Source organism: Alnus glutinosa, chromosome 5, assembly GCF_958979055.1.
Source record: "Alnus glutinosa chromosome 5, dhAlnGlut1.1, whole genome shotgun sequence".
NCBI lineage: Eukaryota > Viridiplantae > Streptophyta > Magnoliopsida > Fagales > Betulaceae > Alnus > Alnus glutinosa.
This window is the reverse complement of record NC_084890.1, coordinates 16,136,605-16,162,924: the sequence shown is the minus strand read 5'-3', so window position 1 is coordinate 16,162,924 and position 26,320 is coordinate 16,136,605. Positions and strand designations below refer to the sequence as shown.

General features: G+C 38.1%; 1 protein-coding gene across 2 annotated transcripts; it reads left to right on the top strand.

The window, feature by feature from the left end:
* The first annotated feature begins 8,631 nt into the window (after window positions 1–8,631).
* LOC133868524 (uncharacterized protein PHLOEM PROTEIN 2-LIKE A4-like) lies at window positions 8,632–10,174 on the top strand. Of its 2 annotated transcripts, none has more exons than XM_062305438.1 (3): window positions 8,632–8,856; window positions 9,004–9,119; window positions 9,668–10,174. In XM_062305438.1, the coding sequence occupies exons 1-3, from the start codon at window positions 8,638–8,640 to the stop codon at window positions 10,047–10,049; spliced, it is 717 nt and encodes a 238-aa protein (XP_062161422.1). In that variant the 5' UTR covers window positions 8,632–8,637; the 3' UTR covers window positions 10,050–10,174. The 2 variants fall into 2 exon arrangements, with proteins under 2 accessions (XP_062161422.1, XP_062161421.1); XM_062305437.1 differs by having other exon boundaries at window positions 9,665–10,174.
* Window positions 10,175–26,320: the final 16,146 nt, after the last annotated feature.

The following is a 26,320-nucleotide window of genomic DNA, read 5'->3' as shown; positions in this document are numbered from 1 at the left end:
TAATTGAATTACGAACCGAAGGTATAAAATTTGAATGCCACAACGAAGAATCCTTGATAAGTTCACAAGTTCACTAAAGAACCAATAGAGGAAACAAACATTACGTTTTCTTTTATTTTCATTCAATGATGCTTCATTACAATGAGTTCAGGCTATTTATAATCTTTTCAACCCTACATGGTCACTATAAGGAAAATGAAACTAACGTATTTCAAAAATAATAAAATAGATAAAAAAAAAAAAAAAAAATGACTAAAAACCATAGGAGCCTAAAATTTAGCACTAATAATAGAGAAGTCAATCAGCCAATTAATTAGTATAGAATTGGCAAGTAATCAACCCATTAATTTGTCTAAAATTAGAATGTAATCAGCCACCTTCTCCTTCTAATTCCATGCTCAGTCAAGCCATAATCAACAATTAATCCACGCCATTTCTAAGGAAGTTACAGCCATTAATCCATGCTCAATTAAGCAAGATCAGCCCCATAAATAGGTTGGATTAAATTTATTATGCCTTCATCTTCTTTGGGCCAAAAAAAGAAGAAGAGAGAGACATCAAAAAAAGGGAGGGAATAAAAAGGTGTTATTTGTGAAGTCCCACATCGCCTGGGAATGAGGATGTGCTTATATGAATAAATGCACCCTATATGACACAACGCGTTTTAAAGCCGTGATGGCAATGAACCTATCAGAACTCCGCAGTTAAGCGAGCCGCTGCTAGAGCAATCCTAGGATGGCTGACCTCCTGGAAGTCTGATATGGGGAGCCAAAAGCGGACAGTATGATTGGGGGTGGGTCGTTACATTATTGAAGCAACAGATACTATCATTCACCGTGCTTATCATAGTTAATTTTTTTCTTGAATCGTGACTTTTGTTGTTTTTTTTTTTTTTTTTTAAGAAAAGACGAGATCACATGTCCAATAGTGATCCCGGCCCAAATTTATTAGATAAAAGCCTCACTTTTGGCGGAGGAATACCATGATAACATCCAAAAATCACAGGATTTACAAAGAAACCATCCCATGAAAGACATAACACAACTTACTTTATTCTAAAGCAAGGTAAACCACATTTATCTACCCGTAAAATCCCTTTGAGTTCCTTAGGAATATTATTTGAATTATAAACATGCGTAACCCCCGCACTACCACGTTTATTGAGCCAGTCCGCAGCTTGGTTACCCTCTCTAAACACATGGTTAAACCGAATATTCAGGCCACTGAGGAGCAGAACTATTTCCTCCCAAAAATCCTCCAAGTACCAAACCCGACAACTACCTTTCTCGAACCAAGTCACAATCAGAGATGAGTCAAGTTCAACAACAATATTACGTAAACCCATCACCTTACATTTTCGCAAACCAATTAGAACCCCCAATAATTCTGCTTTATTATTAGAACCAATACCAATATACTCCGAAAAGCAACAATTAGATTACCTTTATGGTCTCTAATCAATCCCCCCGCACCTGAAATCCCCGGATTCACCAAACTACTACCATCCGTATTTAATTTGAACCAACCCAGCTCTGGCTTCTCCCAAGAAACTGCAATGAAATTACTTTTCGAAAGAGAAACAGCCGGTAAATTTAAATCTTTAAGAATTTCTTGATCACGATGATGCAAATTACCGGTATCCCTGAGCCTTAAGCCAACCCAATGAATCCAGTATTTAACCTTCGGCCACAAAACATTAAAGCAATCCTCTTGTCCCTCCATTCGAGCCAAACATCTCCATATCCATAAATTCCAAATAATAATACAGGGAATCAACACAATCAAATTACCAACATTTGTGGATTTTTTGGATCTATGAAACCAAGTTTCAACAGTAATCAACCAAGACCGAGTAGCCACATAAGGAATACCCAGGAAACTAGAGCACATTTGCCAAAGCTTAGCAGCAATCTTGCCACTGTAGAGCACATGATCTAGGTCCTCAAAGTCGCCCTGCGGACAGCATTCACATTTTGGGGCTAAAGAGATACCAATACGCCTTATCCAGTCGTCCACACTCAAGCTATTAGTCATCGCCTTCCACACAACAATTGAAATTTTTTTTGGTAAAGCAGAGTGCCATATCCAGTTTGTCCATTGGTGCTTTGGAACCGAAATACGAAGCCAGTCCCAAACACTTTTTGTTGAAAATCTCCCATCCCTACTACCAAGCCATATTAACCGATCCATTCCTGGTTTAGTTCCATCAACCTGAGAGAAAATATCATCAGCAATCTCTTGACCCACTAGCTAAACAACCAAGTCCACATCCCAACTATTTTCCACCATGCAATCTTTTATTTTTAATAAAGGCAAATTAGATATCTGAACCTTCTGACATATAGGACCCGACTCCATCCACTTATCCCGCCAAAATGATAGGTTCCCATCTTTGACACGCCAAACGGACTTGTCAATAACCAGGGGAATGGAATTAATAAGCATTTTCCAAAATCTAAAGCCTTTAGAGGAGTCCACAAGGGAAATATGTTGATTCTTCACGTATTTAGCTTTAAAGAAACGCGACCATAAGGTATCCTCCGAGAGGAATTTCCGGGCAAATTTGGATTGAAGGGAGCTGTAGACATCCATAATATTTCTGATCCCCACGCCGCCTTCATCCACGGGCCTGCAAACCGATTCCCAACTCACCCATTTCCTCTTTGGCCTTCCTTCAGACGAACCCCAGAAAAACGTACTAAAAAGTCTGTTAATCTTCCCAAATATTTTCTTGGGCACTGGTAAGACTGATAATAAATGCACTGGCAAACTTGAAAGAACGTGCTTAATCAGAAGTAATCTGGCACTAGCAGAAAGATATCTCATCTTCCAACCCTCAATTTTTTTAGAAATTTTAACCAACAAATCATCAAAATACCAAGATTTAACCCTACTAGGGAAAATGGGAACCCCCAAATATCGCGTTGGGAAATTTCCCATCGAAAAACCAGAAACACGAATCAGCTCCTGATGCCTAGAATCTGGAATATGGTTAGAAAAAAAAAATAGATGATTTCGAGGCGTTGACCACTTGACCAGACCACTAGGCATAGGTATCAAGGACTTCTAAAATGCTCCTCAGATCTTTCTCTCTACCAGTCGAAAAAATAACCATATCATCCTCATAAAGCAAATGGGATATTAAAGAGCCCTTTCTAGGCTGTAAATAGTATCCAATAGTCCCATCCTGAACTTTCTTCTGCAACAATCTAGAAAACACCTCCTCCACCAAAATAAATAAATAAGGGGATAAAAGATCCCCCTGGCGAAGACCCCTACCAGCCTTAAAAAACTTTTAGAAGTGCCATTCATCACCACAGAGAACCAAGAAGAAGAAACACAGTTGGAGATCAGCTTACAAAACCCCAAGGAAAACCCAAACGCATTCAGCACTTGCAGTAAAAATTCCCAGTCTACCGTATCATAAGCCTTGGCCATATCAATTTTCATCATAATGTTACCCCCCCGAATCGGTTTATTTATGTCTTGAACCAATTCCTGTGTAAGACTTATATTCTCAAAAATACTTCTGCCAGGCAGAAAGGCTCCTTGCTCTTCAGAAACCAAACGACACAAAACAGCAGATAATCTATTCACAATTAGTTTTGAACATATTTTATACACAACCGAGCAAAGGCTAATAGGCCTAAATTTATCAAAGGAACATGGGTCCGGCACTTTCGGAATTAAAACAAGAAAGGAAGCGGTGTAATACCTCGGAAACGCCGTACCTGCAAAAAAGTCCCTGACTGCCTCGACCAAGTCTGTCTGAAAAAATCCCAACAATGTTGGAAAAAACAAGAAGTAAAACCATCCGGGCCAAGGCTGCTATTAATCGGTATATCAAACAAGGCATCTTTAATTTCCTTCTTCGTTGGACTCCGACATAAGTTCAAATTTTCAGCTTCCCTCACCTCTTCTTGTATAATATCAAATAAACTAAGCACTGACGCCGAAGCCCTGCGACCCAAAAAATCAGCAAAATGAACTATCGTTTCATTAAGAATCTCTTCTGGCGTAGACAGCATTCTACCATCTGGAAGATTCATCGAATTAATAATATTCCTCTTCCTAGTCTGCAAAGCTGCAAAGAAAGAAGCATTAACCTCCCCATGCCCTATCCACGTATTTTTAATTTTTTGAGTAATTCTGGTTTCCTCTCGTTTCATCCAAGTGTTTAATTCCGCTTGAGCCTCAAGCATATCCGCTTCCACTTCTTGTGAATAAGACTCTTGCAATTGAGTTTCCTTTTGCTCAACTTTTTCCTCTAGTCGTTTTAAGTGCATCGTAGTCCAACCGAAAACCTCACGATTCCATCTTCTAAGAGCATTTTTAACTTTTTTCAACTTATAAGCAAGTTTCCACAAACCAACTCCATCCACCTCCTCATTCCATAGATTATGAAAAAACTCCCTAAAACCTTCATGCAACGTCCACATCTGTTGGAATCTAAAAATGCTAGGACCATACCTCTTATCCAAACTCTCCAACCGAAGAGACATAGGTGCATGATCTGACGATTTCCGAGGTAAATATTTCAATGATACCGTCGACCATCTATCCAAAAGCCTTGTATTACACAAAGCCCTATCCAAACGAGCCCAACTACGAGTCAAACCTCCACGCCCATTGCACCAAGACAGTTTATTTCTTGAAAAAGGCACTTTGATCAACCCACCATTTTGAATAAAAGAGGAAAAATATTCCATTGCCCTTGGCAGACACGGACATCCTCCTCCTCTCTCCCCATCATGACGAATAGTATTAAAATCACCAATAATCATCCAAGGCATCTGTAAAACTCCAAAAGACAGAAGACTATCCCAGAGCTGCCTTTTCTCCATGTAATTACATTTAGCATAGACAGCAGAAATGAGCAAAGAAGAGTTAATTATAAAAGTAACATGCTGATTTGACTCCTGAAGAATATTAACTTGAACCTCATCTTTCCAGAATATCCACAATTTACCACCCGAATCACCATTCGAATAAGACACATCAAAATTCAACATTCCTTGCCAACGTGCAAGTTTACGATCTTGACGAAAAGGCTCCATAATAATTAAAATCTTCGACTTTAAAACTTTTAGCATATCACGTAATCTAGTCTTCGAGGAACCGAGACCTCGACAATTCCAAAACAGCAAGTTGTCTAACATTGATCAATCCGTTCAGGCCTGTTAGGAGCCTATGAGGAACTGCGTAGCTTCATACTAGATCTTAGCTTTGGTTTCAAAATTTCATTATCCGAAACACGATCTTTTTCTTTCGCAAAATGCGGTAACACACCTATTCCCTCTGAATCCGAAACAGACCCTGAACTCCTCATCACAGGTTTGACTGCTTTTTCGACTCTCCTCCACCCAAGATTTTCCTTGGCCAACTCGTCAACATTATCATCTAGATTCTCCAATATAACACCATCCAGAGAGCCATTTATAGATATAGGATCATACTCCTTTTCACCATTCAGCAGGCTAGCCCCTCCAGAATTGCCAGAATCCCCATCAATCCATAGATTTCATCGTACAATCCATGTTTGTATTAACCTCCAAAGCAGCTCCCTCTATGATCAATTCAGCACACCTCATCTCAGTTAAGCTTTTATCATTTATTGCCATTGACTCCAATTGTTCCTTGGACAGCCCTTCTTCAATTATAGTCAGCCCTTCCTCCCCTCCATACGTTCCAGTTTTTTCACTCTCCGTGACAGTAACTTCCTTATTCACCCTAGAATTTTTTGCCTCAAAATTATTTTCCTTGACAGCCAAATCATCTCCCACAGGTTCCCCCAAAACAGAGGGTCTATTTCCCCCCAAGACGACCACCTTCTCTGTTTCTTTGGGTTTCTGCGGTTTCCATACAAGACCCAATTCCTTCTTTTTCCCTATGTCCTTCACCAACAGCTTGCAAGTACCAATATTATGCCCTTGTGTATTACATTTGGTGCAGAAGGCCGGAAGGGTTTCATAGTTAATTTCCTGACGCACACTGGAAGGATGTCGAGGCATCCCAATCCACACATGTTGCACTGGTGGTTGGGAAATATCCATTAGAACACAGACCCTAGCCCCATCAGTGCGTGTCGCACATTTTGTAGCATTGTCTCTCCGAAGGAAAATTCCAACTGGAGCTGTAATATTCCGCAGGTATGATTCTTGATAGAAATTCAAAGCAAGCCCCGGCAAATTAATCCAAACCGGTGCCATCACAGGTTCCACCTCTTCTGAGAAGTCCACCGTCCACTGAAAATTGTGGTAATTGACCCCATCAATCTCGCTGCTTTCACGGGACATAGCCTTGATAAAGTCTGCCTCCAAAGCAAATCGAACGAATACATTTCTGGGCTTCCGCATCACTAAGACCACCGACTGAGAGACTAGGCCCCAACGCCCATTAATGAACGCACGGATCCGATAAAGAGAGGGCCGTTGCTTCAGAAACTTCATCACCATAGCAAACCGAAACAGGGCCGCCAATCTCTCAATTTCGTCCCTGGAAAACTGTACGCAAACCTCCCCATCCACAATCTGGTGAGATCGAAACAGAATCACAACCTCAAGGATGGCCTGAGGCAGTACCGACACCAACTCCGCAAAAGACCGAGTCCTCCCCGCCACCGTCGGAGGGCCCTTAGAGCCCCAGGCGGCCGCCATCGTGCCCTTGAGAACCCTAGCGCGAGACAAATTCTATTTTAGTAAAGTTTTTCTCCCAAGAATGATAATTTTCATGCTAGTGTCTTTTTGTTGTTTCAATTTCTCTCAAAAAAATATTTTTGTCCTCTTCCTTTGTGATAGGAACTCTCGATAATTTGAACATAAAAGAAGATAGTTGATAGATAATGAATCCACTTAGGGCTGGATACAAACCACATATGACAAGTGTCAATACAATATTCAATAATCCCCCTCACACACTCTAGAACCCGTCTTATACTAGACTATCACTAGCTAAGAATAAACTACCCACTAACGTAATGATAACATCCCACTAACATAACTACCCACTAAGGTTGCATGACTCCACATGGTAATAAACTACTCCTCCACACACACACACTGCTAAGAGGACTCCACGTGTTGCACGATCTCCCATGTCCTCAAGGTTCATGGGCTATACCTCCAGCTTCCAGCGCTGTGTAACATGGCTTGGGGTTATGCGGTCCAATGGTCCTTCTTGGCAAGGTATCATTCGCCCCACCTTGAAGAGGAAGGTTCTCCGCAAGGTGAATAGGCGAGAACTGTTGCTTGAGTTGTCCGGTGTCTTCCCAAGTGGCATCTTCAAGAGCAAGGTGTTTCCATTGAACCAAAGCTTCTGTGACAAATTTGGCTCCTTTCTTGACCCAGTGATAGTCAAGGATTTGGAGGGGCTCAATAATAGGACTTATGTCTTCCGAGAAAGGAGGTAGAGTGGGAGATATCAATGAATCGTCCCCAATCTTTTTCCTGAGAAGTGAGACATGGAAAACGGTATGGACCTTGGATTCTACTGGCAATGCAAGCTGATACGCGACTGGGCTTACATCAGCTGTGATCGGGAATGGTCCGAAATACTTGTTGGCAAGTTTTTGGTGGGCTCGGCAAAAGACAGTACTGTGCTGACGGTATGGTTGAAGTTTAAGTACACCCAATCACCCACCTTGAATTTCACCTCTCGGCACTTGGCATCGGCATATTGTTTCATGCGGTTGTTGGAGCGAATTAAGTGGAATTTCAACTCACAGAGCACCTCATCCTGAGCTTGCAAAGTGTGGTCGATCTCGCTGACTGGTGATGCTCCAACCAAGTAATTAACTAGCCGAGGTGGGGGATGTCCATTTAGAGCTTGGAAAGGAGTTGTCCATAAGTGGTTGGTATAAAGTAGTTTATAGCATTACTCTAAAAATAGAGTAATGTTAAATATTATTCCTACATTCAAACTCCTATCCCACTACGCTAATGTGGCAGTGCCCAATCATCAGCTGTTGAAGATTTTTTTAACAAAGATTGATGGACAATGTCCCATCAACCCAATAAAATAAAAAGGAGAGTGTACATTTGCTCAATCAAATAAGGATGAAATATAAGTGTACCTAACGTTGCTCCTAAAATTAATAAGGATTCGGCCTGCCAACGTGTTCCATGATAGTTCAGTGGTCCACAATGAAAATCATGTTCACAGCAAGCTCTCAAAAGTAATGGTCTAAACAGCATCTTATCTTATCATCCTCATGCCAAAGTAGACTAAGATGCTCATGACCTCCATTGGACAACACTTTCTTTAGTCGTAAAGGAATAATTAAAGATCAGATGGATAGATGCCTTTCTAAGAATATTAAACATTGTCTGTAGTAAATGAAATACTTTTATTATAATTTTGTCATGCATTTGTTGGTCAATATCTGGAATAAGAATTTTACATGCTAAAGTTTACACATGACACGCTTTTATTGGGTTTGCACGGAAAATGGAATAACATGCACTTCTACGATAAAAAGATGGACCAAGAATCTAATCGACTTTATTTCCCTTTAATTTATCCAAACCGATTTGACTGACATAGAATAAATTATAGCCCCACTCAAAATGACTAATTTGACCCTGATCACTTGCTATAAAAGCATTATTGCATGGCAAGAAAGAACATGAATACGAAGAGATGGGAGCGGGGTGGTCACAAGATGACGCCTCACAGTCGCAACCAAATAAGGAATCCAGCCAAACTGTGCCACAAAACAAAGCCGAGGCTGTGGAAATTTCGGTAGAAGCAAAGCCCCGTCCACGTGAGACGATAGCAGAGGTAGCGACACCACAAGTGAAACTCCCACTTAACTCCCAAGCAATAATATTGAAGGAAGAGAGCACCATTAATTCTCTGGTGCGCACGCAAACTTGTCCACATTTTCAGTATATATAACTATTTTTGCTCTTTATTTCTTTTCAATATATATATATATATTAGGTTTTCATCTCTCAACTCATCAAATGTTTACTTCATCGTATTCCTTAATTGTTATTATTACAGAATAAGAAATCCGACAGCAACTGCTTCTTCTTGAATGCAAAAAAACTGTCAATCACTTGGGCTGATTCGGCTGAAGACAATGGTTATTGGCGCTGGTCAAAGATTGAAGAAACAAGGTACCTACCGCCTAGCGCTAAGCTCTAGTCCTTGTTATATTTCTTCCGCTCTCTGCCGTAACACTTTTGGTTGCAACAGTTCGAATATACTAACCCAGTCTCCAAGCTAAACTCGGAAAACCACTTGAATTGATGTTGTTAACCAATAAACTGTTTAGAGTAATAATACTAATTAATGAGCAGATTGTTATATGATCGACACAACTTGATGATATGAGAGTAAAAATTAATCATTGAATAAGCACTTAAATAAAAAATGAAGGACTAATATTGACTGCTACATTATTCTAATTGTATACCAGTCTACAAAATATTAATCAACTGTTTAAGCTCAAGAAACCATTCTGATTTGGTCGTTTGCTCTATTAAAGAGGAAAACATTAACTTAGATCTGGCCTAACACCAGTTTGATATTAGTACATAATTTCATGTCAATGTCGTTATAGAGGAAAAAATAAAGAGCAAAGCTAGATAGAATTAGTCATATATATATATATATGTCTTTCACCGTTCAATGCTAACTGTTATAAGGCCTGATGCTGCAGTAGTAATACATTCGTTGATGCTGCTGAACTATTAAACGTTTGTTGGCTAGAAGTGCATGGAAAATTTGAGGCAACAAAGCTGTCACCGGGAATGAGATATGAAGTAGCATTTGTGATAATGTTGAAAGATCCAGCTTGTGGATGGGAAGTTCCAGTGAATGTCAGACTTATTCTTCCAGATGGAAACAAACAAGAACGAAAAGAAAATTTGATGAAAAATCCGAGAGGGGAATGGATAGAGATCCCAGTAGGCGAGTTTGTAGCATCACCAGAAAAGGCTGGAGATATAGAATTTTCAATATATGAATATGAAGGTGGGCAATGGAAGAGAGGGCTTGTCATCAAAGGCATTGCAATTCGCCCCAAGTACTTGGTTCTTGAATAACCGACAACATAATGCAAATAAGTTACCTTATGATGCAATAGTCCTTTATAAATTAACATGACATACTTCGTGAAACTTATCACATCAATTATTAAAGTAAAAATTGCCACACGATATTTATTATACTTACAAACTGTCATGATAGTTCGTATTATACTAATGACACTTACCATGCATGTCTGTCTTTAAAATGTGAATTGCCATATGATAGTCTATACATGACACGGATAATCATTTTCGTAAAAATGCAAACTACTACGTGAGTTTATGAGGGAGTTATAGGAAAGACTATACTACCCCCAATATTTTCCTTTTAACATATGGAAGCTATATGCACCTCCACGAATAAAATTATTAAAATTTGTCGAGCTAATATATGGGATTTTGATAATTAGACTTGGGTTAAGATATGGCACGCAGACAAAAAATAGTACTTCATGAATTCAGTACTGCAACCCTAGTTTCTAAACTCAATAATACAACACTAATGAGACAATCCATTACCAAATTGATGCTCGGATATAGAAATATGTTAGCCATTTTAATGCATCACTACAAAAACAAAGGTTTTTTTTTTTTGTGTCATTTTTGTTAATGTCAATTGAAGGAAATGACACCAAATTTAGGCATTGGCGTCATTTAAAATACAAGCGAAGTCAATTTAGGTAACTTTTCTAAAACGACGTAAACAAAACGTCGTTTTTTAAGGAAACGACGCTAATCTTCATTTTACGCATCGGTTGGTTTTTTAAAGGAGGGGAACATTGAAAATAATTTTCATGACACCCCACGCACGATAAACCTAGCCTTTTTCCCACCTTATTTTTCTTTTCCCACCTTTCCCTTTTGCCCTCTTCCGTCTCTAATCTCTCTCTCAGATTATAGCCTCTCTAATCTCTCTCACAAGTTATGGCTTCTCTAATCTCTCTCTACCTCCTCCAATGAACGACATTTCTCTCCATTACTCTTAGGTAACGTTCCCTTGTAACTCTTCTAGAGACTTTGGCTACAACCTACAAATTTTGGAGAAGAGGATTTTCTGAATCACACGCATTTTCTTTTTATTATTTTGATGATCAAATCTTTGTATTGTTGTTGTTGGAAGAATGTTTGATGTTGTTGGATGCTTTGATTTTTTGTTTATTGGAAATGGGTTTCTTGCTGGTGTTAGGTAGGTGATAAGTCCTATTTCCCAGGACCTGTGAGATGCGAAAAATTAAGAAAACAAGGAAAAATAAATCAACTACAAATGACACCAAGATTTAAATAGTTCCCTCAAACTGAGGTACATTCACTGTAGGAGACGCAGAGAAAATTCACTATTAAAATAGTTACAGGGAGAAAATCACTCAAAACCCAAAGCCTCAATACACCCAGATTTCACTCACTTGTGTATTGTTTCTAAGAAGGATAAATTTTCCTTCTTTTCTTTGAATCACTTTGGATGGGCTGCCTTTTTTTTTTTTGCCATGGCCGTGTGCTTCTATTTATAGGAAAGAGAAGCTTCAAGATATTTACAAGATATGATTACAAAGATGATTCAAAGATAAATATCTTATCTTATCTTAAGTTGCTACAAGGCTAAGCATCTTATCTTATCTTAAGTTACTTCAAGGCTAAGCATCTTATCTTATCTTAAGTTACTTCAAGGCTAAGCATCTTATCTTATCTTAAGTTAAGTTGCTTCATAGTTAATCTAAAGCCACGTTGATACCAAAGAGGTATCTTTAGCAATCATGAAGATGCTTCCTCTAACAAATATCTTCTACTTTTTCACCAAGACTTGTTAAATGCAAGTCAAACTTACAATCTCCCACTTGACTTGAATTTCATCAAGTCCTGAATTTTCTCAAGATGTCTCCTACACCTGTCCTCATGCTCGAAGACCAACTGAAGCTGTGCACAACTTCAATTTCTCAATAGTTACACATTTTGTCAACATGTCTGCCAGATTCTCAGTTCCACAAATCTTCTCAAGTACCAATTGTCTAATTTCAAGAAGAGATCGAATGAAGTGATACCTTAACTAAATGTGCTTCGTTCTTGAATGATACACCGGGTTTTTTGCAAGAAAAATGGCACATTGACTATCACTATGTAGAATGCCCATTTCATTCTTCTTTCCCAACTCATCCAAAAAACTCTGTAGCCAAACCATCTCCTTCCCGGCTTCTGTCACGGCTACATATTTAGCTTCTGTTGTGGAAATAGCAACAATTTTCTGCAACTTTGAAGCCCAACACATAGCTGTACCACCTAGGGTATATACAAACCCTGTAGTACTTTTCCTGTTATCAACATCACCAGCTAGATCAGCATCCACATAACCCTGCAGCTTCAAATCTACACCTGTGAAGCAAAGGGACATATCTGATGTTCCTCTCAGATATCACAAAATCCACTTGACTGCCTCCCAATGCTGTTTCCCTGGATTACTCATGTACCTGCTCACAACTCCCACTGAATGTACAATATCTGGTCTAGTACAGACCATTGCATACATTAGACTTCCGATAGCTGAGGCATAAGGTACCTTGTTCATGTATGCTTTCTCTTGATCCGTCTTTGGTGACTAATCCTTGGTTAGTTTGAAGTGACTCCCCAAGGGTGTGCTCACTGACTTAGCTTCATCCATGCTAAATCTGCTGAGAATCTTCTTCACATATTCTGCCTGTGAAATCTTCAGTGTACTATTGGCCCTGTCCCTAATGATTTTCCTCCCAAGGATTTGTTTGGCAACACCCAAATCCTTCATTGCAAACTGCTTTGACAGCTGGTTCTTCAACTTGTTGATTTCTTCCATCCTGGCTCCTGCAATAAGCATGTCATCTACGTACAAGAGTAGAATAATGTAAGAGTTTTTAAAACTCTTGACATAGCAGCAATGATCTGCATTGCACCTTGTAAACCCAGTATTACATATGAAGCTGTCAAACTTCTTGTACCATTGTCTAGGAGCTTGTTTCAGGCCATACAAGCTTCTTCTTAGTTTGCACACTAAACTCTCCTTCCCTTGCACTGCGAATCCCTGTGGCTGCTTCATATAAATTTCTTCCACCAACTCACCATGAAGGAACGCCGTCTTTACATCTAACTGCTCTAGATGTAAATCCTCCGCCACCACAATGCTTAGCACAATTCTAATGGTTGTCATCTTCACCACCGGAGAGAATATGTCTGTGTAGTCAATTCCTTCTTTCTGCTGGAATCCCTTGGCTACCAATCTTGCCTTGTAGCGATTGCTACCATCATGTTCACCCTTTATTCTGTAAACCCATTTGTTGTGCAAAGCCTTTTTACTTGCTGGCAATTCTGTCAATTCCCAGCTTTGGTTAGTCAATAATGAGTCCATCTCATCTTTCATTGCTAACTCCCACTTGATTGAATCTTCAACCTGCAAGGCTTCAACAAACATCTCTGGCTCACCGCCATCAATCAATAAAATATGAAACAGGGAGGGTGAGTAACGCTGTGGAGGTCTAATATTTCAGAGAGACCTTCTGACAGCCACTGTCGGTGTACCCTGTTCAGTTTGTTGATCTGTTGTATCTTCAATTTCTAGATCCTCTTCAGGTTTTGAATTCCTTCTTTGAGCTCCGCCTTTAGGAATTCCATCTAGGTTGATAAATTCAGGTTTTTCAGCCTCAGATTCTATACTTGCTGGCTCAGCACTAGAATTCTTTTTATACACATCATTTTCATTAAAAGAAACATTCCTACTTCTAATGATTTTTCGATTTTGATCATCCCAAAACCTATACCCAAATGCCTCTTCCCCATAGCCAATGAAATAACATTTTCTAGACTTAGCATCTAGTTTGCTACGAGCATCAGAATCAATATAGCCATATGAAACACAAAACCCAAAACCTCAATACACCCAGATTTCACTCACTTGTGTATTGTTTCTAAGAAGGATAAATTTTCCTTCTTTTCTTTGAATCACTTTGGATGGGCTGCTTTTTTTTTTTTTGCCATGGCCGTGTTCTTCTATTTATAGGAAAGAGAAGCTTCAAGATGTTTACAAGATATGATTACAAAGATGGTTCAAAGATAAATATCTTATCTTATCTTAAGTTGCTTCAAGGCTAAGCATCTTATATTATCTTAAGTTACTTCAAGGCTAAGCATTTTATCTTATCTTAAGTTAAGATGCTTCATAGTTAAGCTAAAGCCACGTTGATACCAAAGAGGTATCTTTAGCAATCATGAAGATGCTTCCTCTAACAAATATCTTCTACTTTTTCACCAAGACTTGTTAAATGCAAGTCAAACTTAACAGTTGGAGCTAGTGTCGAAAACTCCAATTACATTAAAGTTGTTTTTCTATAAATTGCAAAATATTGAACATTGGACATATATATATATATATATATTATTGTTAAGTTACTTTGTATTTGACTAAAGTATGAGTAATGAGATTATCACACAGAAGATCATAGCCATAGGTCATTGTAATTTATAAAAGATAGTTCGTAGTCATAAATGGAGCTGAAAAATCCATCTAGACTTTCACATGCCAACCTTAACGATCTATCTTGATTAGGAGAAGCGGGAAGGGCTTCGAGTTGATATGTAGGTGTAAGAGCAAGGTAGTGTCATGCACCGAACGGACTACGTCAATCATCATTCTTTCAACACTGTGACGACCTCTTTTTTTTTTTTTTTTTTTTTTATACAAATCATTTTCATAAACATTCATATCTTAAAATACAAATGGATCATCACAGTGGCACGACGATATGTCACAAAGCCAACATATCGTACACACCCCATAATATGTACCTGGTAGATTAGCGTAACATCTATCTAACTATGCAGCAGAAAACATAAACCTGAATAGCGGAAACTACTTCATATATCTCTATCACAAATTAATTACAATAAAGAGCCATTTAACATCTATCTGATTAAGTCTTTCAATCATAATAATTACATAACAGGAATGGCTCTACAAAGAATAAGTGACACAAGCGTCACAAGCCATATCAACACCTATAAAACAGTGGATACCTATGGTCCAACAATTATGACCGTCGCGGCAAGCTTCAGTCATAATAATCCAAGTACAATGCTACGGGATCATCGACTACAACTAGAGTACCTACAGCCAAGAAACCTCATCTATACGGTTGTTGTAGTAGAGACATCAGTATAGGTGAAAGAATGAGTTCACCGTCTCAGTATAAAACATACCGAGACCTCAGTGATATCAAACTTCTCTATTCAAAATGTTTATCATCAAAATGTCTGTAATGCCCCGCCTTCTACAAAAAAGTGTAAGTAAAAATTTTTGAATTTCCACATGACATTACGACATCATCAAAATTTAGATTTGGCAGCAGAATATATTTTCTTTTAGAACTTAGGAATTTACAACAATAACACTTTGAGCTGACTCAATTACCTATAGGCGTTTATGAAAAATCATTTAAGTTATTTATGCTAATTATATCGATATATGTGTCACAACGACAAAAGCATATACAGTGAAATCTACTAAATACAAACAATTGTCTAAACATGTTAAATACAAAAGAATGTAAACACAAATGATTACAATTAATGATAACCAGCTACACAAATGATAGCTTTAAATCTTTACTACTAGCAAATAATCTCTTCCATCATCTTCAGAACCTGCACCAACAAATATGTGATTGCGGATACTTCCGCAACCCCATACTGTATTTGTGTGAGTTAGCTGACTCAATAATGTGATGTTCACAAATTTATTTAGAAAAGAAAAGTATAATGCAATATAACTTTATGTCTATATATTTAATATATATATATATATATTATGGCCCATGGTAGCTAGTCATAGTCATAGATTTGATATATATATATATATATATATATAAAGCAATGCTATAGTGACAGTTTTAAATGCACAGTCTTAATTATCTTCTTTCACTCCTCTCGTAATGGAACCTACAATCCGAATTAACATGTTGTGGGAGCCTGAGGTCCCCTCACTTAAAGCTTATTTAACTGTTGCTGGAAGCCTAAGGTCTCAGCTGGCCGAAAGCCTAAGGTTTCAGTCGCTTATTATTATCTGTCACGGGAGCCTAAGGTCCCTCTGGCAGCCATCTCACCCCCTGCTGCATACCAGCTTTGTTATTAACCAGTTAAGTTAAAACAGTAAAAAAAACGCAAATTTCACATGCACAAACAATTAAATAAATCTATACACATGACTTTATTAAATTCAGTATCACTCTCAGTAAGTATTTTAAAAAAAACTTACAGCCCTTTGGTGCAGTTCTCAATTCGTTATCTGCAATAAATACATTTACGTACATAGGTTGTTAACATCATCACTCATGAATATTAATTATATTCACTTAGGCACAATTATCATTTTTATCAAAAATCCTTTTTCATAAAAATACCAAAAACTCATCCAATATTATTCAAGCCTTTTTCCTTTAAGAGAATCACTATTAAAAATACCAACTTAGTATCTAATTTCTCATCTTTGATTAATAAGATAAAATCAGTCATTTACTAATTTTAAAATCTCAAACTTAACTGATTACTAAATTAGTCAGTAAAACATTAACAAAAGCCATTAATTCATAATTTACAATTTAACCGGTAGAATCAAAAAAGTTCCCTCAACCCACTCAATTAAAACAATCTAAAACAACTACCCAACTCAACCAAAAGATCAACCTCCAAAACCCTAGGGATTCAGCCAAACCATTGAAGATTACACCAAATTTCCACCTCATAGACTAACCGGCCCGCAAGAAATCCAAGCATATTCCCACAAAACCTTCAATAATAAAACACAACTCGAACACCTACCCAAACAGAAGACATAAGGACTACACGGCTAATCAGGGAATCACACCATAATTTTTACTTAAAATCAACAACCACAAATCAAAAACCAAAATCCTAACACTAAATAACCCATTCAGCCAACACCTGATCTAGGAGCCCAAACATAAAATACCCCAATTAACCCAAACAATTGTAAATCAAATACCTAGAAAATCATCCCTAGTCAATTCACACCACCAGTCGGCTAGAACTCAAAGAAAATACCCAATAAGCCAATATCAAGACGCTTGTCCCATTCGCCACGTCAGATGACACATAAGTACCATGTCAGCCCATTGGACGCCACATCACCGAAATGTAATATGGGGGAAATTTAATTTAATAATTTTTGAAACTGTTTTCCTTACTTGCCAATTTCTTTACACTCATTGTTCAAATCAGAGCCCTAATTTCCACAGATTGTCGATCTCCCCTCCCCCAAACTCTCACATACCAACTCAGCCAAATCTTCGCATCGCATAGACTTTCCAATTTCCCACTTTAACTTAGCCGGACCAGCGCACGTCGGAGTCCGAAACTACTCACTCTCGCTGTTTGGAAGCTAATTTTCCAGAACCTACTCTACTCTCTCGACCCACGACTGAAGATCGAACCCTAAATCAAAGTTATTTTCTGGAGCACCATATTTTGAACAAAGTATATAGCTTTTGTGAAACAAACTTCACCCAAGAAGTTTTATATAGCTTTTGTTTGTTTTTCGGTTGTTGGGCAAAGTATTGGGTTCAGAGAAATAAACACCATTCGTCGTTGGGCAAAGTATACAATTGGGGTAGGGCCTCCTAGCACATGTTTTTGTCATTTGTTGGGCAAAGAAAAAAGTCCACAACTTTGTTTGTTCAAAAACAAGTTTCGTTTGCCCCCTTTGGTTGTACACATGCACATGTCTTTGTCTTTGTTTATTGCAGTTCTGTTTTTTGTTCAGATATCATGTGTCACTGTCCACAAAAGCCTAAGATTTTTGCTAATGTGAAAAACACCAAATTACTTCTGATTGAGTATTGGTTCAAAACAAAACAAAAAAAAAATAATGGTTTTTTTTTTTGGTCATCGCTGATGTGCATAGTAGCAAGCTTTACCAGCACTTATCAACACAACTCAGAAGGGTTTTCTCAACTTGGTATTTCAATGATTTTAAAAAGGGAAAATTTCTTTTGTGGTCCTCACTGATGTGCCAAAGCAGCAAGCTTTATCAACACTTATCAACACAACTCAGTTGAGTTTTCTCACCTTGTTATTTCAATGATAATAAAAAAAACTTTATCAACACTCAGTAACACTTATCAACACACAATAAGGGATAACCATTATCAACACTGTACTTTGTGCCTTGTGTGCATTATATTCTGGCAATGAGTTTGACTATTCTCTTTGTTTACTAAAATGGTGCAGAAGTGGCTGATCCAATTTTTAATCTCCTAATTTACCACCATGGGTCACTGACTGGACCCAGGATGGCGTATGTTGGAGGAGGCATTATAACAATAGAGGGTCTGGATGCAAACCGATTCTGCTTTTGGGACCTAACCAATATAGTGGAACTTTACTTGTGGTACAAGTACAATGAAGAGAGCAATGAAGAGATATATGGTCTTACTAAAGACCCAGATTTCATGACTATGCTGAGAAGGATAATAAATGGTGGCAGAAAGAAGCTACATGTATTTGTAAGCCATGAAGCAGAAGTATCGGTTGAACCAGTTCCAATTGAAGTGGTCTAGCTAATGCTGTTTTTATCTCAGTCTCCTTCAGAGGTTGATATATACTATGAGGAGAATAATGTGTCACAGGAGCAAGCAGTGCAGCCAAGGCAATAGCCAGCAATATAGCCACCACATCAGCAACCCCAGCAGCCACCACAGCAATTTCATGATGAGGAGGAGGGGGATGAGGAGGGCATTGAGTTGAGTGATTTTGAAGTAACGGACGATGAGGAAGAGGACATCTTTGTCGGTAAACCTAATGATGTTCTACACGAAGCCAAGGAGGATACAAACAAATGGTTTCACTTGTGGGATAAAGCGGGTACATCGAATATTGGAGTTGATGACATAAATGACCTTGACGAGGAGTCTTGTGACAGTGACAAGTTTCAAAGTTTAGACAATGAAGAAGAAGACAGTGAATGGTCACCTAGACGAGCTAGGAGGAGGTACCCGAAATGGAAGCCCAAGCGGGACTTGAAAGACAAAGTGGAGTTGAAAGTAAGGTTGAAGTTTGCCGACCCCACTAAATTTAAGGAAACATTACAAGTATTTGTAGTATAGAATTCCTTCGATTATAAGTATCTGCACAACAAGAAAAAATGGGTCTTGGCCTTTTACAAGAAAACATGAGGATGGAAAATTCATGCGTCTTGGTTGAATTGCAAAAAAATATTTCTAGATCAAGACTTTCAATGAAAAGCATAACTGTGGTAGCCACTACTATAACAAGAGGGCAACAATCAAGTGGCCTGCACATCGATATGTGGACACTTTTCAGGGCCAAAGAGATTTTAAAGCCAAAGCGTTAAAGGAAATGATAAGAAGGGATTACAATGTTGAGCTACCATTGTTGAGCTGCCACTGTGCAAAGAAAATGGCAACGGACATTCTGGATGGAAGAGATGGTGAGCAATGTAAGCACACCAAAGAGTATGCCAGTGCATTACTACAATGGAATCCGGGTAGCTCAGCATATATTCAAAAGGATGAAGTGTTCTTCCAACGAATGTATGCTTCGTTGGCAGCCTGTAAGCAAGGCTTCTTGGCCAGATGTTGGCCAATAATATGTGTGCATGCCTATTTCATGAAGGAAAATGGGGTGGCCAATTGCATGCAACCATCGCCTGGGATGGAAACGATGATATTTATTCGATCACATATGCAATATGCAAGACTGAGAACAGGGACACATGGATGTGGTTCTTGGGAATACTGTTGGATGATATTGGGTATTCACGTGAGCACATGTGGTCATTCATGTCTGACAGATAGAAGGTAATATTTAATGGAATTGTCTTATGAGCATTTACATATTACCAACATTATTTTAACATGTCTTTTTTGCTAAAATAGGGGCTGCTCGATGCTTTAGAGGATCTAATGCCTGGTCTGGAGCATAGATATTGTGTCAGGCATTTGCATGCGAATCTCAAGGGCAAAGGATTTAAGGGAAAATAGTTCAATGATACATTGTGGGGGGTGCAACTAGGGCACCCAATGAGATACATTTCAAGTACTACCTCTCTGTGATTAGAGGTATGGATGAAAGAGCATACACTTACCTTGAGAGGGTAGACCCAAAGATGTGGTCACGACATGCATTCAGAACCAGCAGCTACAGTGACATTTTGTTAAACAACATTTCTGAGAGCTTCAATGCATGGCTGTTGGAAGCAAAAGAGAAGCTGATTTTGACTTGCTTGGAGACTATAAGGTGGCAACTTATGAATCAGTTCAATCAGAAAAGGGATGGAGCAGCAACTTCAATGAACGTTGCCATAATTTGATTTACAATAGAATGTTAACATTTGGATCATTGGCATGTTTGTTTTATATTACGTGGTAGGGAGGACCCTCAGAGACAGTGTCACCCCTTAGGACAACCGAAAATACAAACACGGTTGGTCAACAACTAGGGGACATCCCACATACTACAAGCGAACCAAGAAGACCAAGACAAAGGCGAGTCTCTTCGATACACAAGAGGAAATCAAGGGTGAGCCTCTCATTAACTTTGTAATTGACCTATTGTCTTGTGGATCATATTTTCATACCTGTTGTTAATTTGTTGATGGTGTTGCGGCCTAGGGGATCACAACCATGGAGCAAGTTCAAAGAGGATCACGGCAAGATGTGGAAGTTGATACACTATCATTAACACACCCTTAATGTAATGTGTTTTATGAAGTGGTTCAGTCAATATGATGGTGTAAATAAGGTTGGATGGTTGACAAGTTAAACAAGCTACTTTGTTAAACCTATTATTTTTTTAAACAGGTTATCAAAGTAAGGGAGACCATTTGTGATACCAAGTTGTGATACCATTTTGTTGTGTAGCCAATCTGATTTGCAAGTCATTTTGTGTTTTGGTCATTTTTAGTTTACGAAAGGGTTGAATTGTTGTCAACATGTTATTTCGATACACAACAGTCATAAAGGTTATTTTGATACAAAACTGGCATACCAAACAAGCCAAATATTCATTGTGTACAAAGAAACCATTTGTGCTACAAACACAAAACCAAGGTACCATTTGTGATACCTATTTAAACCACAGGGCCCAAAACAGTAACTTAATTAACCTCAGGGGGTATATGATGAGTGCCAAATATTGTATATTTGGACCCCTTAGTTTGCATGAGTTAGGTCTTTAGCTTTGTTATTTTCTGATATATTTTGTTAGTTTTAGTGCTTTAGCATTTTGTAGGTCATTAAGTGAAAAATGGAGGTTTTGAGGTAAAAGGCTGAAAATTCAGATTCTAAGGCAATGGGCTTGAGCACACACGCCCACAACATGCCATCAGCTCACAACGATGCGCAGCAAAAGAGCTTTTCAGCCGAGTGAGCTCGAGCGCAGCTCTGTTGGGCTCTAGCGCACTCACCTCTCCGCAGCCATCAGCGCACCAGGAGGGTCTTAGAGCAGTCATCCAAGCCCAAGTGAGCTCGAGCACAGTCCTACTGAGCTCGAGCAAACACTGCACAACTGGCAAAAATGTAAAATCATACTAGAACTCCAATCAGCGATTTCCTTACGACAAAAGCACTTCTCCCTCTGGTTTTGCAATGGATCACGCAGCTCTTGTGCTCTAGCTTGTCTCTTGCAAGAAAGGGGACCCTAAAGAGGGGTAGGGGAGTCATTTTGATTGACCCTCAAACCCTAGAGCTCCTTTATAAAGCCATAGCTATTCCCTCCTTACAATAAAAAAAAAAAAAAAAAAACCGAATTGGGCAATAGGTTTAGGCCATTTTCTCTTCTGTAATAGCTTAGTTTCATAAACTCTTTACATTTTGTAGCTCTTTTCTTTAATTTTTCTTTAATTTCATGTTATTTTTTCAAATTTTTGTGGTGTTTTTAGTCATGGTAGGCTAAAACCCTCAACTAAGGTTGAGGGTGAAGCCTCACCATTCATAACACTCACTCTTGTTATGCTATTTGTACATTCCAACTTTTATTGATATGTTATTCAAGTTTCATTCTCTTTATTGCTTATGTCTTAGAGTGAATGTGTGTTTATTGAAGTGGAAGGGCTTTTGATGTGTTGCAACCAATGGGTACATAGAGTTGTCGATTTGAAAGAGGGTATCCATTGTGATTTGTTCCTTGAATTGGTACAATGGATGATTTGATTTCAAATGGGTACTCTTTGTGATTTAAGTTGGATTCAATAAATAGTTCTAACACATGTGCTTTAAGTACTTGAATGACAATACAAAGCTTAAGTGCTCTTTGAATGTTTAAATAGAAAACAAGAGTGTCTGTTGTTGGATTTGGTTTGGTGGATTCTTGAACCTTAGTTCTTTTTATAGTTAGTTTATCATCATATTTAACTTAGTTGTTATTTTGCATATTTAAACCTCGACACTTTGGTACTAGGTTAAAATAAGATTAATTAAACATGAAACCTAATTTTTAACCATTTCTCTATGGATTCAACCTTGCACTTGCAAAACCCTTTATTACAAACAATTTGTACACTTGCGAGTACTTTTAAAACTCATAACAAGTTTTTGGCTCCATTGCCGGGGAAATCGGTTCAAAAATTGGTTTTTGTTTGATTGATTTTATTTTTCTACTAGTTAGGTAGATTTTCATTTTCTGTAAGTATTATTTTGTTTTTTGTTTCTGATTACTAATATATATATATATATATATATATATATATATATATATATATATATATATATATATATATATATATATATATATATATATATGTTTCTGTTCTGTTTATACATTTTCTGCAGAATCTGAGTTTTTGTATCATGGCTTGAGCGCACCCCTAGTGAGTTCGAACGCACTGTGCCACGGCCAGCACGCTCGAGCACACTCGAGCGCCTACGGATAGCAAGGCCCCTGAGCAAAATCGCTCGAGCCTAGGTAAAGTTGAGCTCAAGCGCTTGTCTGCAGCTTCAACAGACCAAAAGCAAATACAGAAAAAATTTCTTTTTATTTTGTGTTCAGTTTATTTTGTTAATATTTTGTTACACTATTTTACTGTTTATTTTATTTCTTGTAGTTTATTTTAGTTTGGTTAAAGTTTTGTGTGTGTTTGGTGTATGCATGGTAGGAGGTCCTTTAACTTAGACTTGACATCCTTAGATCCTGAGATTGAGAGGACTCTTAGGAGAAGACTTAGAAATTCTGTTGACATGGGAGATAACATGAATGCCGGAAAGATTGAGCGGGCATAGGGGAGAAAATGTAGACCACACTAGATCACTTAGGGATTTGTTCACAGCGGTTGCAACAAACTCTCCTTTGTGTATAGTTTTGCCACCGACCAATGCCACCCATTTTGACCTAAAGCCTCATGTCATCTAGCTCCTACTTGCATTCCATGGCTTAGACCTTGATAATCCTTATAGTCATGTGAAGAAATTCAAAGACATATATGCAACTTTCAAATTTCAAAACTTTTCTGAGTCTGTGCACCTTAGACTTTTTGCTTTCTCACTTCATGATAAAGCCAAAGCATGGTTGGATTCAAACATGCCTGGGTCTATCACATCTTGGGAAAACTTGCTGAACAGGTTTTACAATATATTTTTCCCAATGTCAAAAGTGAATGAGTGTAGGAAGGAAATAAGCTCGTTTACTCAAGAAAAGGATGAGAAATTTTTTAAGAGTTGTGAGAGATTTCAAGATATGCTGATCAAGTGCCCTCCACATGGATATGAGAAGTGGAGACTCATGCAGTTCTTTTACCAAGGATTGACTCAATCCAACCACAGTATGATCGAGTCAATGAAAGGAGGGGCATTTCTAAGTTTGACGGGAGAGGAAGCATATAGGACCTTAGATCAGTTGTTTGACAATTCCCAGCAGTGGGATTTTTCAAGCTGTTGAGATAAGGCTGCTCGCATCCAAAAAAAGGGAGGCATCTATAAGGTGAAGGAAGATGTTGAGTTGAAGATGAAAATAGATGCCCTTACAAAGAAGGTCGATGCTCTCGTCATAAGCAAGTCCATCAATGCTGCAAATCCTTTCCATGTTGATTGCTTTTCCATCTGTGTTAGTCCCATGCACTTAGCACAAACTTGTCCATCTTTTCTGACCTTTGTCGAGTCACCAATGGAACAAGTGAACGCTTTCAACAACTATAGGAAGCAATCCAATGGATCCTTTTCTGAGACTTACAATCCTGGGTGGCGAACCACCCTAATTTGTCGTGGAAGCAGAACCAACAAATGAATCAAGAGGGGGGGTCCTCATCACTCCCATAATCAATACCCCCCTAAATTTCATCAACTAGCTCATCAAGATCATTCAGCCCAGCCAGTGCCTGCGTACCAAGCACCCACTCATGCCCTAGCCTCTTCTTCACAATCGACTCTCAAGGACACTCTCAAGGCCTTCATGCAGATTACAAGCCAATCTATTAGTGAAGTGAAGAATGCCACCATGTTGAACACCCAGGTGATTGCCAAGCTAGAGGTTCAAATGGGTCAAATGGGTCAAATGGCTAATAATCCAGGTGAGAGAAAGAAGGGAAAGCTCCCTAGTGAGCCCGTGCCCAATCCAAAGTTGCAGTTCCATGGGGGAAGTTCATCAAATGCTGTGCACGTACAAGAGCATGTGCAAGCCCTTGTCGCACTGAGGTCTAGGAAACTAGTAGACAATCAAGTGGTTCTTCCAGATGAGAACCCTGCTACACAAGAAGAGCAAGGAAGTGGCAGCACAGAGGAGAGAGATACGGATCCATCTACAGCCACTCCCCCTATTGATATTGTAGCTTTCCAACCGATGATTAAAAATAGAGAATTTCGTTTTTAAACTTTTTCAGTTTTCACAACTACGTGGATTTTAAATTATAAGTTTAAACCAGTCGCAATAGTACGAATCAATTGTACTATAGTAAGGATTATCGAAGCACAAGGATTGGGGGGTTATTTTGCATAACGGGATATTCAAATAGCGTATTTAACTTAACTTTGAAAATGATAAAGATAAAGGTTATAGAATTGAAGCTACAACAAGTAAAGTGATAAAAAGCGAAAAATGAAAACAACTTAAAAGAAAACTTAGAATAATGATCTTATCAAAACCTCAACCAATGGAATGCTTAAAGTCTAAATGAATCTTCCTAACATGCATGATATGAGCGCGTAATGGGCATCAACCATTACGATGACCTTGACATGAAAATACTTTAGTTAAGACGTAATGATAAAGCACCTAGTTTCACATCAAACATTTACCACGTAAAGATTTGAACTACAATAAAAATAAAATAAAATAAAAAATAAAAATAAAAAAAACCAATTATACTACCAAAGGTGTGGGGGATTGATGCTCCCTAGCTTACTACTCTATAAAAAAATCCTAAAAAGCATACACAATACATTAACACCCTAGTTAGGCCACAATGATAAGGTATGTTAGTTTCACACCGATCTATTCCATGTAAAGATTAAACTACAATGGAAAGACGTTTTACACTACCAAAGGTATGAAATGACCGGTGCTCCCTGGCATACCCTATAAGGTAACTCTAATAAGTAAACACATATCATGTCCAATAGAACCATTACAAAAGACATCGTTCTCTCTCGAGAACATTGGTTTTATTCAAGAAATCAAGAAAACTCATAGACAAGTATTTTGGTTCCTAAATCCTAGTGCATGTCAGGTATGTTTGCATTGTCTATCTTGTCATTTATTATTCATGCCTTGCATTCTGTTTGAGGAACTGTTTATTTTATCCCCCATATTTCTCTCTTGTTATCTTGAGAAACTTCTGCAGATATTTTTTTTGGGGATGATAGTTAAAGCACGTCGAGCGGCTACTTTTCTGTCTTGGTATTTCTAAACCTCTCTCCCTGAGGACAAGTTTGGTTTTACCTTACATTCTGTGTAATGTCCAAGAAAATATTTAATGAGTTTATTAGAATTAAATAAAAATAAGTCTATTTAGTGTGGTAGAATAAAACAAAGTGTTTTATTTTTATCCTATGGACTTGTAAATGATAGTCACGAAAAGAAAATATGAGTAATATTTTTAGGTCCAAATAATATATATATATATATATATATATATATATATATAATATATAAAAGAGAGAAATGAATAAGAAAAGAAAAGAAAAGAATATATATATATATATATATATATATATATATATAAACATTGGGCAAGTCAACTGGTCAACTCCCCCTTTTTCCCTTTTTCTTTCCATTGCACGGCACTTCCTTATTTCTCCTTTTCCATTCTTTCT